We start from the raw sequence: 13,795 nt of genomic DNA on the forward strand, positions 1-13,795 counted from the left end.
AACCGTCCTCTAGCACAGAAAGGTAATGTATCCATTATTTAGAAAGAGAGGCACTCATTTCCTCCACAGAAGGTAGGTTTGAAATGAGCAGCTGGCAGTGTTCATGAAAGGCAGCGGAACAACACCGTGCATTACTGCTGTTTCATCTCCAACTTTAAATTGCAAGGCAAAGTGATACACATTTCATCATTCATCAAACCATCAAAACCTTAGGGAACAGCTAGGAAAAAAGAGGGAAACTATAGATCTCTTACCTCTACCTTCTTAAAGCACTGTTCTCCTGAAATACATGGGTATACCACCTGGAAAGATTGCACAGAGCACATTCACATTCCTTATATGGTTTACTGGCTTCTGCTTTGAGCTTTTATTGGTAAAAACATTGTTAGAAAGAGAGGAAAATTGGATGAGACATTTTCTCACTGATACCAGGCCTTTTGCCAGCACAGGAGAAGGCTTTGAGCTACAGCTCTGCTACTGTATGACTTGTAGTTTATGGAAACCCCTCTTGTCCATGATGTCCCTCTCCACATTTTAGGAAATCTAAATGTGAACTCCGCTTCTTTCTTTCTTCTTTTTTCCTTTCAGTGCTCAGACAAGTCGTGCTTGAGAACTCCTTCTCTAAAAAAGAGAGTGATTGATATCAACTTGGAAGGGAAGAAGGACTCTGGGATGCTAAAATACATCAGGCACCAGGTAATTACTAGGCCATATGCTAGTTAGGGAGGCTGATACTTAGATGCCAGGTTAGGCTGCAACAAGAAGGGAAATACATAAGAATCTCCAAACCCATGTGAAGAACTATTCCTGAATATCAATCAGTTCAGCCCTGCATGTTTTCCTCAGCCAAGTCATGCTAATTTAAGCTTCTTAAGGTATCCCCATCAAAGAATCCTTGAAACATGTAGCTCTATGAAATCGCATTCTGCATCTCTGGCTTCCCACAGCAACTCATGCATCAAAACTGGGGATACAAAACTAAGGAAAATACTTCAAAATTCCACAAATGTGTTTAAATCCACCCTGTCAGTTTACAGCAGCAGTTTTTTTTGTTGTTTCTTGTTCAGTGCTCCTGAAGAAGCAACAGGCTCTTCACAGGCCTGTTCTTAGGAGTCTGTGAGATTTTCATGGATCTGTATCACTGTGCACCACCTTGGGAAAGTTTGGCTTTCCTTTTGTCCTCTTCATCAGTGTTTTGGTGACATGCGTAACTAGCAAAAGACTCAAGGAACCAGTTTGCAAACACTGCTTTTTCATTGTAGGCTGGAAGAAACTGTATTCTATGGAGCATTGTCTGAAATGACTGAAATTAGAAGTTATCAGTGTGTAATCTGCAGACCAAAACTAGTGTAACATTACTGAGTGTTGTTCACTGTGGAGAGTTTGCACAACTCAGCTGTAAGGCATGGCTTGGTTTTTTGCAGGTAATGAGCCTCTCTCCTGCACCTTTGTCACTGCTAATCAAAGCAGCTCCTATCCTCACAGAAGAGATGTATGGGGACATCCAGCCAGCAGCATGGGAGCTTCTGCTCAGTGTGGATGAGCACATGGCTGGAGCAGCAGGTAGGAGAACAAAACCACTTAGTATGGCTGCCCTGGCTGCACAACTCACAGTAGATCACAAGACTTTGCAAGACAGCTTTGTAGTGGAGGAGTCTGAGTGCCATCGAAGGTTTCTTTGGTGCTGTTTGGAGTACTAGCTGGCTGCTCTTCCAAAGCAGCCTCTGACACAAATCTTCCTCCTCCTCCCCTTCCTGAAGGGAGGATTAAAATCCATTTGAGGGTCTGAACTAGCTTTTTAATTAAGAGTTATTTCAGCCCAGGAATAAATTACACTAGTCAAGGTCAAAACATGAAAACTCATTCCGTTGCTATTCACGAGCTGGATTAAAAAGCACCCCTATGTTAGTGTACAACAGCACCATCTACTGACCTCTTCCAAGCCACTATTGCTTTTGAGCCCACACTTTTAAATCAATCGTACTAAGACTTGCCGTAGTTACATTGAAAAGACCAAAGAGTAGACAGTTCCATGGGTTGGTGAAACAGGAAGGTCCCTACAGGTTTGGAGCAGGACTTTGGAGCAGGAACAGAGCCTGTGCAGTGCAAGGCAGGACTTAGGCAGTCAAAGAGCAGCCTTGTTTTTATATGGTGGGGGCTGCCTCCCATTATCACAGCTCTCCTGCCTAGCACCTTCTGAATAAATGTTGAGGCAAACAGGATGGCAGATGTCCTCTTTCTACTGTGGAGGAACAGCCACCAAACCTAGACAAATGGTCTCCAGTGCTCTGTGGTGAGTTACTGGTCAAAGAAGCCACAGACCCCCTCACCCACTGAACTCCTACAGCAACACCGTTCTCTCTGCTTTTGTTTCCTGCTCAGTGCCCATCAGACACTCATTTAGATTAATTGGCCTCCATCATCTGGAGTTTGACTATGCCTGTTTATATTCACAATGCTCAATTGAAACAACTATGGGTCAGTTCAGCCTCTATTGTGCTGTTTCCCATTGTGATCTCGTCCTTTGTCTTGCAATTCATAGCAACTCCGTTTCTAATTGGAGGCAGATTGCAGTCATTGCAGGGTGACCATTTAACTAAGAAACTTCCTTTTTGGTTTTATCCTTGAAAACAGACATGTGAGACCTCTGCTGGGGCACTCTCTTCTGCTCTGAGGGGAAGGCAGAGCTTCTGTTATACCAGCCTTTATTCATCATCACAGAAATCACTCAGAAGTGGCCTCTTTGAAAGCCAAACTCAATTAGTCCTGGTACTTCAAGAGCTGGTACTTCAAGAGCTGCTTTGTATTTTAAAGCAGTCATGACTGAGATTTTTAGTGGGAAGAGCAAAGCTGTATTTTAGTTTAAAAGCAGGTTTTCCAGAAGCTTTTACAAGCCTCACACATAGCGCTGTGTGGCTCCAGAAGGTAGAATCACATGTGCTTGGTTTCATGAAGCAGTACAATTTGTTTTAGGCCTGGCAGACTGCTGATCTCATTTCTGGAGTCAAGATTAGGTTTCTTTTGGTGGGGGTTTGTACAGCTGCAGTTTTTCTCTGCCAAATAAACACATTATTAAGGGAAACAGATGATGAGATGTTCTCTGTCCCTGCAGCTGCCATGTTCCTGCTGTGTGCTGTGAAAGTGCCAGAGGCCGTTTCTGACATGCTGATGTCCGAATTTCATCACCCAGAGACAGTGCAAAGGCTGAATGCCATCCTCAAATTTCACACGCTCTGGAGGTTTAGGTATCAAGTCTGGCCAAGGATGGAAGAGGGAGCACAGCAGATCTTCAAGGTAGATAGGACACATGAAGCACAATGTTGCCATATACAACTTGCCTGGTGGGCTGGATGTGTAATAATGAGTGCCATGAAATCGCCTGAAAATCTGTTTAGAGGAAAAAAAGTGCTTATGTAAATCACACTAATGGGGGAGGTGATGTGTAGGACTCCTGTATAAAATGGGGAGAGGATAGTGGGGGAACAGGTCAGGAAAAACATCGGGGAATGAAAGAGAAATGTGTGTCATGGTGTTACAGTGCAGTGAGATACACAGTTGGGGAAAATTTGCAGATGTAATCTTGGGTAATCTGGGTACTTGTGATTAGCAGTTCTGCCATTGCTAATAGTCTGCTGTATTAAAATGTCTTTCATGTTTTTGTTTAGATCCCTCCTCCAAGTATAAACTTCACTCTGCCTTCGCCTGTCCTGGGAATGCCATCTGTGCCAATGTTTGACCCACCCTGGGTTCCTCAGTGCAGTGGGAGTGTGCAGGATCCCATAAATGAGGATCAGTCGGTAAGCAGTCATCACAAGAGTAAGCAGTGTTTTTTCTCTGTAGCAGCATGGGGAAAGTTAAGCCAAAATATGTAGACTAAATTCTTGAGTTTTCTTGTGTTCCTCAGGTGGGAAAAACCTAGTACACAGTTTGTGTAGGGCACACCGAATTTTCTACATGGGCTTAAGGCTTTTCTGTGTGCTCACTGAGATACTCTACTGCATGTCATATCCCTGGGAGAGATGGTAACTCACATCTTAGAAGCAGACAGCTGTTCTCTCTCCAAGAGAAGATCAGTTCACTCTAACTGCCTGACAGACTGTTCCGTGCATTTTCTGTGCCACTGGTTCATGTGGTTTCTCTTCGGAGAAGTCTGCAGTGAGGCTTATTGTAGACATAGCTGCAAGAGGAGTCTCCTGGTGAATCTCTGGTCAGCTAGCACTAGTCCGATTTGTATTTAGAAACCGAATTGCTGAATGTCACTGAGGTCTCTGGCAGAAAGCGCCGGATGTGTGCATCTCAACTAACACCTTCAGGCCGTGCTCCTTCTCTTTTCTTCCTGACAGAAGTCATTTTCAGCCAGAGCTGTGTCACGTTCCCATCAGCGAGCGGAGCACATCCTGAAGAACCTGCAGCAGGAGGAAGAGAAGAAACGCCTGGGCCGAGAAGCCAGTCTCATCACTGCCATCCCCATCACTCAGGAGGCCTGCTATGAGCCAACCTGCACTCCAAGCTCAGAGCAGGAAGAAGAAGGTGTGCTCCAGGGCCAGAAACTGCATTCCAGGAACCTGAGAGCACCTACCACCAACACAGAGCACTGCTTAGGGGTGTGATGTCCAGGAATATAGATTGTTAGTGTTAAGGAAGTCACAGCCACATCCATTTGTTGGAAAGTCCAAGTCATTGAGAAAAAATGTCATTAAAAATTAGTGCAAGGAAAACATAAAACCTTGGACATACTGAGTACCCGCTGTGTGACTTGAAGTCCCTTTCTCCTTATCCCCCCAGCTTCAGTGAAACTTGCCAGCATTTAACATCTCAAAGCTCCCATCATCTTGCAGGATTTAACACAATGAGAAAAGGCAACACTAGGAATGAAATTTGTCTTTCCTAACTTTAACCTTTTAATAATTACAGGGCAGGAGGAATCTCCCTTTGCCAGTATCTGTCTTAAGACACAGCTTAGGATAGGCTGAATTGCCCGTGCAGTTTTCTACCTTTACGTTGACTAGTGGGGGAGCCTGGCTGACCACCTCAACTTCAGTACTAATCTTTCAGACAGCCTAAGTTACATGACATGTCATGAAAAGCTTAGTCTTTGGGTGAAGATCTTCATTGGTCCAGGCTAACAGAGCACAAAGATGTCATTAAAAGCATTCCAGTGTGTGCCATTAGGTGAGTACAGTGATATTCAGATCTCAGCATAGATTGGGAAGTCTGTTAGCAGAAATCCTAATTCTTAGGAAATACTAAACACCAGCAACCATAGTGGTTAACAGGATGTAGATGAAAAGAAGTATAGAGCTGACTTGGTTACAGGCTGACGCACCAAAGCACTGAACACTCTTAATGGAACAATGCTCTACTAGTTCCCAAAGCATGTGCAACTTGCATGTCTGACTGCTCTTCATAGATGGTAAATTGTGCCTTTTAAGTGTTACCTCACTTGAATCTTCAGTGTTCCAGTTTGGTTGTAAGTGTTGTCCTTCACAAAGTTCCCTAAAATCTATCAGTTGGATCAGGATTGACATTTCCCATTCTCTTTGTCAGTAGAAGAAGTTGCCAACTTGGCCTCCCGCCGTCTCTCTGTGAGTCCCTCCTGCACCTCCAGTACATCTCATAGGAACTATTCTTTCCGGCGTGGCTCTGTCTGGTCAGTGCGGTCAGCAGTCAGTGCTGAAGGTGGGTTGCCTTTAATTTGGAGTGTCCTTTCCTAAGACTTCATTCACTGGAAGCCTTTTCTGTTCACCCGTAAACCTGGTGGCATTTCCTTTTGCTGAATGTATTCTGAAGCTTGAGCCACTTTCTGATAAATTATTGCTCTGCTTTATTTTATTCACCCCTGCTATCATGATGTCTTCTCCTACCGCTCATGTTTCATTTAGACAGTAGTGCCACGGGGAGCACTCTAGCTGAAAAATGGTAATGAGATGTGATTTTATCAAATCCTACAAGAAAAGAAATGTAAATTGAAAAAATGTATATTTACAATGGAAATTCTTGACCGAGAAGTTGGCTTGAGGCTCACTTTCTTCTTAGAGATAGCAGTAAACCCGGTGCTCATCAAATCAGTGATCAGACAGCCTATCATTTTGTTCTGTTTGTATAGCACCTAACATAAATGTTTATCTAACCTAATAATACCACAGCTTATTCACTAACACTCACCGTCTACTGTTCTTCCTGCTCCAGATGAAGAACACACTACAGAGCATACTCCAAACCATCACGTGCCACAGCCACCTCAAGCTGTGTTTCCAGCCTGCATCTGTGCCGCAGTGCTCCCCATTGTCCATTTGATGGAAGATGGAGAAGTCCGGGAGGATGGAGTAGCTGGTACTCACCTAGATTAAACTTCAAGGGATTCTTGCTTAAGGGTGGCAAAACCTGCCAGCACTTTGAACACTTACTTTTGCTAGAAGCCATAACTAAAGTGGAAAAGAAGTGTAACACAACCTTGTATTTGCTCACAGTTCATGTTTCCTAGAAGTATTATGTGCTATATATTGTTATGAGCATATGTTTGTTAAAAACTGAATAAGCTATTAAATCCTCACAAACTATTTGAAAGTAGATTCATGACAGAAACATGACTCTAGGGTTTTCCCTTCTTTTCTTCATAATTTGTGTTTGGTTTTGAGGGGTTTTTTTAATCTTTGGGGGCCCTAAAGAAACTCAGTTCAAGAAAGATACTGAGAAGTTGGAAAGGGACACTAGGATGGTAAGAGGCCTAAACACATGTTCTGTGAGGAGTGATTGCAGAATCTGGGCTTGTTGGTGTGATGAAAAAGGAAACAAAGAGTTAGAGGAACTCTGACTTATAGGTTACAATGTGGGAAGTGTTCAGGTTAGAAATTTGGAAGGATCTTCATAACTAGGGGCGTACTGCAATTTCCATTGATTCTCCATCCACAGTGACTATTAAGACTTGGCTAGTCAAAGCCATGGTCAACATAATCTGGTGTAGATGACAGTCCTTCTCTGTCTGGACTTGGGCTAGTGGGGCTTAGACTGAACACCTCTGGAGGTCTATTCCCACCAAAATTTCTTGGATCCCATGACTAACAGAAATCCACCTATACACAGCTTGAACATTCTGGTTGTGGTCTATGATGTATTTGTAAAGTAATAATGCAGTTTTTCTGTGTTTGTTTCTCTAAAATGTTTATAGATGGTGGACTGTTGCCCTTCCTTCCTTTCTCATCACTCAGCATGTCAGCTGATTGCACATTTAACTTTCTGTTACATTTTTTGTTCAGTTTTGGGTGGATGTAGTCAGCCACCTAAATAATGTACATCTCATTTTGTGATCAGGAGCTGAGTACTGAAGACAAAATAATGAATAAGTCTCTATTGTTTTCAGTCTTCACAGGATTCCAATTAATTACACTTTGGAGAGTTGTTTATCAACACAATTCCCTGCTGACTGTCTAATACTGTTCACCAGTACCAGGCAGAATCTCTCAGTGCATCACCAGGAAATTGAACTTACATGCATGAACAAAAAAGTACATGAATTCATGTTTTTTAATAGCCAGGTTTGTTCGTCTGGAGTTGTGAATCTGAACAGTTATTTCTTTATTATTCCTCTGACTTCAGTGGTGAAGTGCTTGCTGTCATAGCACCAGTAGTTAGGCAAGGTTCAAATATCAGTCCCATCATTATTGCTTGAGATGACTGCACTGGTGACCAGGAATCTTAGTGCATCAAAGAGGCTCCTGTGCGTTTCATTCCAAAACATGACAGTTGTGGTAGGAAGTTAGGAATGTTTGTGTCATTTCAAGGCTTTTCCAAGGGAGACAGTGCTCACCTTGTCTTCTTTCTCTTCTGCAGTAAGTGCTGTTGCTCAGCAGGTTCTGTGGAACTGCTTAATCGAAGACCCCTCTACAGTTCTGCGCCATTTCCTTGAGAAGCTCACAATAAGCAACCGACAGGTAAACTCTTCCTCTCCCCAGTGGGTTAGAGCAGGGGACTGCTGTAAGCACAATCACTTTGTGGGCATCACTAGAGGGAAACATTTGCTATCATAATGTAGATGGAAGTCTTTTAGGCCGTATCAGCAGTTGGCTTCAATCTCTGTCCACTAATGTAAATGGGACACAGTTGATTTACCACTACTATGGATCTGACTTGCTCTAAGCCAAGTTTTGAACAGCTGCTTAATAAGGCACAACACTATCTAACATAGACAATATTGCCTCCACCCGTGCCACTGTGTTGAGCTTTCTCTGAAAGATGAGGGATGGCCTTGTGTCTCCCTGGATTATTAGACTGCCTTTTAGTGCCATGGCTGAGCTTTAAGGAAGAAAGGCACACCAGTTCTGGCTGGATGAAAGGCAGTGAGACTCTCCATAACACTTTCTCAAGTGTACACTTGGTGTAAGATATCAATAATATCACTGTCCTCATCTGCCAAGCCACCACCTAAGAACTGACTACAAAGTGAATATTAAACCTTGAGAAAGGCCAGGAAAGGCTGCTTTTCAGTTCCTTGAGTAATCACGTCTCAGTGGCCTCACTATTTCTGAGACTTCTCAGCCATCTCCCCAAAGCTTCTATTTAAGTTCAGTTCTGTTTGTTCAATATCTTTGAGAAGGAAGCTATACACCTTCCAGCCTTAGAGGCCTCTAAGCTATCATAATCTGTCTTCAAGGGCCTTCTGCAACCATGAGTACAAAATACAGAGAACAGGTGCATTTCCTAGGAAGTTTTAGCAGATGTGTTGTTGGCATGAGTAGCCTTATGCATATGCATGCCCATAACACGAGCTCAAATTTGTTGTGGGTAAGAGGATGAGGACTATATAAGAAATCTATATTACAGTCTGCCTGTCCTTAGCTGAACGTGAGATTCCTTGCCGTCTGCAACCCCTTCCCACCATGAGAAATTAGTCTACATTTAAAGCAGAGTTCATATTCTGCCCATACCTCCTACCCAGCAGCCACAGCTATTGAGTTGACCTGAACTTTACTGATCTCACAAATCATTGCGATAGTCAGTTGTGATAAGCAACACAGGGATTATCACAGGGAGAAGAGTGCAGAATCAAGATGCTGCAGTCAGTGCAATTTGCAATAGGAGGCATGGGTCTCTCTGAGATAGAAGACATTGACCTGGGTGCTGTGCCCTGGGCCTTCTTTTGGGAAATATGGGAGCAGACACAAGCATATAGTTCTACTTCATGCACTGAGAGACATAGCTGAACAAGGGAGTATGGAAAAATGGGAAGAAACAAAGCCAGAGAGGACAAGAGTGTGAATCCATTCTCTGTTTTGTGATGGAAAGAAAAAACATTTGTCTTCTTCCAGGATGAGTTGATGTATATGTTAAGGAAGCTTTTGTTGAACATCGGAGACTTTCCTGCCCAGACATCGCATATCCTCTTTAACTACTTGGTGAGTAGCTTCTGGGTCCAAGTGCAACCCAGAATCTCACCTCTGCCTGCATGTGTCCTATCTTAGATTAACTTTAGATCTGCAAGGAGATAAACACTCTTAACTTTTCCTGTATAGCTCATATCTCCTGATCATATCCCTAGCTCAGGCCTTCTAGGGAGAGGAAAAGGAACCTTTATTTTCTGTGTTAAACCCTTAAGCATGGATTTCTAAATTGAACTATAGAAAATGAGTTGTAGACCAACAGAAGGATGCCAGTGCCAGAAACCTTTAATTATTTTACTTTATTTTGCTTCAGAAAGTGCTTTGCTTATGGACAGTCCTTTTGGAGCCAATAATAGCAGCTTATTTCAAGATTGTGAAAAATGATGAAACAGACAAGATGTAGGCTAGGCTCTAGGAAGCTATAGATGGCTCTAGGAGCCTTCTGTGTTTGGAGGTGTCTATGTGGCAGAGCTCCAGAGCAGAAGGCAAAGGGAGTCTCTTACTGCAAAGATTCTCCCTTTTCCTCACCTACAATGGCTTTTAAAGCTTGGCTGGGCTACAACAGTACTTTTTGCCCACAACCTTTATCCTCTCTAGGAAAAGGAAGAGCAGTACAGGCACATTGTTCTGTAGTACATAGAAACTTCCACGATGTAAGGTGAATGAGTTTATCCCTCTGAGTGAAGAGAGGTAGAAGAACAGTGTTCTTGTTCTGTGTTTAGACAATGCCCTGCCTAGTTAAAACACTGTACAACCTGATATTATTCTTACTACCTGCAGGTAGGACTGATCATGTATTTTGTACGCACTCCATGTGAGTGGGGCATGGATGCCATTTCTGCCACACTTACCTTCCTTTGGGAAGTGGTGGGTTATGTAGAAGGACTCTTCTTCAAGGATCTCAAACAAACAATGAAGAAAGAACAGTGTGAAGTGAAGCTGCTGGTGACTGCCTCAATGCCAGGTATAAGAAATGAGCCTTTAAATCTCACTCATTCACTTCCAAGTTCATGACACACTCTACCAAAAAGAAGATCCATCAGAACTGGATCAAAGACCTGCTACAACTGGCTGCATATTCAAAGTCAGTTTTTCTTAAGCTGAGGACTCAGTCAGTAAATTCCACCTCTAATTCACTGAGATTCAGGAAGCCACTTTAAGAGCTCTAAAAGAAGCAAACAGAAAGTGAGTTAGAACAGTCTTTTCAATTCAGAGCTTCGTGACAGTTGAACTGTGAAAGGCTGCCAGGATGATCATTGCAAGACTATACCATTCAGACTCAGCTTGATTTGATAGAACCATAGAATGGTTTGGGTTGGAAGGGACCTTAAAGCTCATCCAGTTCCAACCCCCTACCATGGGCAGGGACACCTTCCACTAGAGCAGGTTGCTCCAAGCCCCGTCCAACCTGGCCTTGAGCACTGCCAGGGATGGGGCAGCCACAGCTTCTCTGGGCACCCTGTGCCAGCGCCTCAGCACCCTCATAGTGAAGAATTTCTTCCTAAGATCTAAATCTACCCTCTTTCAGTTTAAAGCCCATCCTCCTTTGTCCTATCATTACGTGTCCTTGTAAAAAGTCCCTCTCCAGCTTTCTTGTAGGCCGCCTTTAGGTACTGGAAGGCTCCAAAAGGTCTCCCCATTTCTCTCATTTAAGTCTCGAGAGAGCCCAAGAAGAGCATGCTGTGATCTTAGGCTGTCACAAGTCAGGCAAGAGATATCATGCTGAAAAACAGATCTGACCTTTAAGTTTTGTTCCTTACTCAGAGTGACAGTTGCTCCTAAAGCCACCTCATTTTGTAGGAACAGATCAGTTTCTCATTAACTGTGAAGTGTGAGACTATGCTAACACTACAAATGGATTCCATTCAGGGCTGGCGTTGTTTGTCTGCCCAGGAATGAGTTTTAACTATCACTTTTCGTCCATGGGCAGTCTTTTCAAATTGAGGCCAGAAAGAATATAACTGTTTTTCTTCCTTTAGGCACAAAAACCCTTGTCGTGCATGGGCAGAATGAGTGCGACATCCCAACGCAGTTACCAGTCCATGAGGACACACAGTTTGAGGCTCTTCTGAAGGTAGGAGTGAGCTTTTGAACCTGACAAACTGCTTAATAGTACATTTACCTGTCATACCTGCATACTAGCAATACATTGTGTCTGATCATCCTGTTTCAATGTTGGGGAGGGAAGTTTTGCGCACAGGCATTTCTGTCTGCCTGTGAGGACAGCTTGGTTGGCAACAAACAGGATCCCATATTAAAGGACAATAGAAATGCCCTGACCTCACAGACAGCTACAAAACCCCACAAATGCAACTACATTTGAGGACAATGCAGCCTGTTGGATATTTGCTGTATACTGTCCTTTGGATAAATACATACGTCATTTAAATGCTTCGTTTTATCAACATGAAAGACAATGGAATGGTCAAGATGAGAGTGGAAGTGGTGGTTCAGTAGCCATGATGATCTAGGAGATGTGACATCAGTTCCCCCTTCTGCCAAAGATGGCCTTAACTGGGCCACATAGGGAGCAGATTTGTAAATGCCTTCAGTTCATGCAACTATGGTAAATTTGAATGAGAATCACATCTCAGTGCTTTGAAGGATAGGAACTTTAGTGTTTCTATACATCACCTATCACTAAAACTTGATAAATACATAGTATGGAAATGGAAGCTGCAATACCCATGTGGCTTATATAGCCAGACAAATATGTGCAATGTAAAAACATGAAAACAAGTTAGATCAGTCTTCAGGACTGTGATATCAGCATGCCTTGATTATCAAAAACATGCTCATGTGCTTTATGATTATAAAAAGATACTAAGACTTAATGCCAGAAGAGTGTAGCAGTCTGAGGTGTGCTGGTTTGTGCCTTTATGCATTATTAGCGGGATATTCGTCCTTTGGGTATTGTGGCCTTTGTACGAGACAACTCATAAGTAACAGGATGGTTTTCTTTCTTCCTTTTCAGGAGTGTTTGGAGTTTTTTAACATACCTGAAACTCAGTCTTCTCATTACTTTTTAATGGATAAGCGATGGAATCTGATTCATTACAACAAGGTAAGGCAATGGTCAGGTCCAGATGACTTTGTTCTTCCCGTTTTGAACCTTTTTTAAACATCAGGGTTATCTAAAAGAGAACAAGCAGCCCATAAGTAGAGAAAATTCTGTCCTGTGGGCACAACATCTCCGGTGGTTAGTTGTGTATGGTGAAAGATTGGAGTTTGACAGAAGAGGGAAGAAGCAGAAGTGGAGTCCCTTGCTCTCAAGTCAGTATCATCTAGCTGTCTTAGAAAAGAGTAAATTTCCTTTCTGTTTATGTTCTTCCATGATGACTGACACTGCCTAAAAGCCTGTACCCAGAAGCTTCAGGAAGGGCTAAAGGGTCTTTTATTTAGTTCTGTTGAGTGATGCTGTTGTGACTACATTTGTTTAAAACATACTTGTTTCCTTTCCTGGCAGACCTACGTCCGTGACATTTATCCTTTCCGGAGGTCAGTTTCTCCTCAGCTCAACCTGGTGCAGATGCATCCAGAAAAGGGTCAAGAGCTCATTCAGAAGCAGGTATTTTACTGTCATCAAACACCTCCACCAAAAAACAAACCCTGTAAATAAACCTTTCTTTTTCTTTAGAGTCCTCTCGTACTGCATGCAGATAGAGAGCGTTGCTGGAGAAGTAGCAATTGGCATGAGATCTGCTCTGGTGCCACTGGACAGGTGTATAGTATTTTAAGAAGAGTCAAAGAATGCAGTGTGAATTCCCTCCCACTTTCTCCAGCCAGCTTCTTTTAGACGAATCATTTTGTGTTCTCCTACACTTAGCCAGAAAAGCTTCAGTTGCCTTAGCTTCAGAAGTTGCTTATTCCTTTCCTTAATGAGACCTCTGTCTGTAGAGCAGGAATTCTTTCTTCTACCTTCCTCTATGTCCTCTCACTGTAGAGAATGTTACCTGCCTCTCTTCCTTGTCATGCTCTCAGACGCTAGTCTTTTACCATAGCTGCTTCCAGAGGCACAGCAGTAGCAATTATTTTATCAGTGGAATATCTGCCCTCAGAAGAGCACCATCCTCCCTATCTTCCAGCCTCATGACCTGATAATGTCTGATCCTAATGCTCTACAGCTCCCAGGAGCTCTCCCTTAGGAGCTAAACACTAAGTGGCAGGGCAGTTCCTAATGTGCTGCAAACCCCTACGAGTATCAATTCTTTTGACAGTAAGGCAATGGTATTGAGCTCACTCTACCTTTAGAAGCCCCATGTTCTGTTTTCCACAAAAGCAAAGTTGTCTGAGTAGCACAGAGTTGTGTATTTAGGGAAAAGTTGCTCCAGCTGTGTCTGCAAAGGATGATAACAAGCAGGAACTAAAATACAGGGGGTGAGAGGAGGGTTGTGGTTAAACAGTATGAGTTTGGTATT

At 43.0% G+C, this 13,795-nt stretch overlaps 1 protein-coding gene across 3 annotated transcripts in view; it reads left to right on the forward strand.

Moving 5' to 3' along the window:
- UNC80 (unc-80 homolog, NALCN channel complex subunit) overlaps positions 1-13,795 on the forward strand; it is a gene marked incomplete at both ends in the record, with an annotated part of 120,051 nt that overhangs the window by 66,479 nt on the left and 39,777 nt on the right. For all 3 annotated transcript variants that reach the window (XM_080632002.1, XM_080632001.1, XM_080632003.1), the window contains 13 exons: positions 589-696; positions 1,425-1,563; positions 3,113-3,294; positions 3,666-3,797; positions 4,344-4,530; positions 5,548-5,679; positions 6,190-6,333; positions 7,831-7,931; positions 9,306-9,392; positions 10,158-10,341; positions 11,357-11,451; positions 12,352-12,441; positions 12,844-12,945. In XM_080632002.1, coding sequence (XP_080488128.1) covers positions 589-696; positions 1,425-1,563; positions 3,113-3,294; positions 3,666-3,797; positions 4,344-4,530; positions 5,548-5,679; positions 6,190-6,333; positions 7,831-7,931; positions 9,306-9,392; positions 10,158-10,341; positions 11,357-11,451; positions 12,352-12,441; positions 12,844-12,945 — 1,683 coding nt within the window. The remainder of the gene's footprint in view (positions 1-588; positions 697-1,424; positions 1,564-3,112; positions 3,295-3,665; positions 3,798-4,343; positions 4,531-5,547; positions 5,680-6,189; positions 6,334-7,830; positions 7,932-9,305; positions 9,393-10,157; positions 10,342-11,356; positions 11,452-12,351; positions 12,442-12,843; positions 12,946-13,795) is intronic.

This window comes from Psittacula echo, assembly GCF_963264785.1.
Source record: "Psittacula echo genome assembly, chromosome: 20".
Classification (NCBI taxonomy): domain Eukaryota; kingdom Metazoa; phylum Chordata; class Aves; order Psittaciformes; family Psittacidae; genus Psittacula; species Psittacula echo.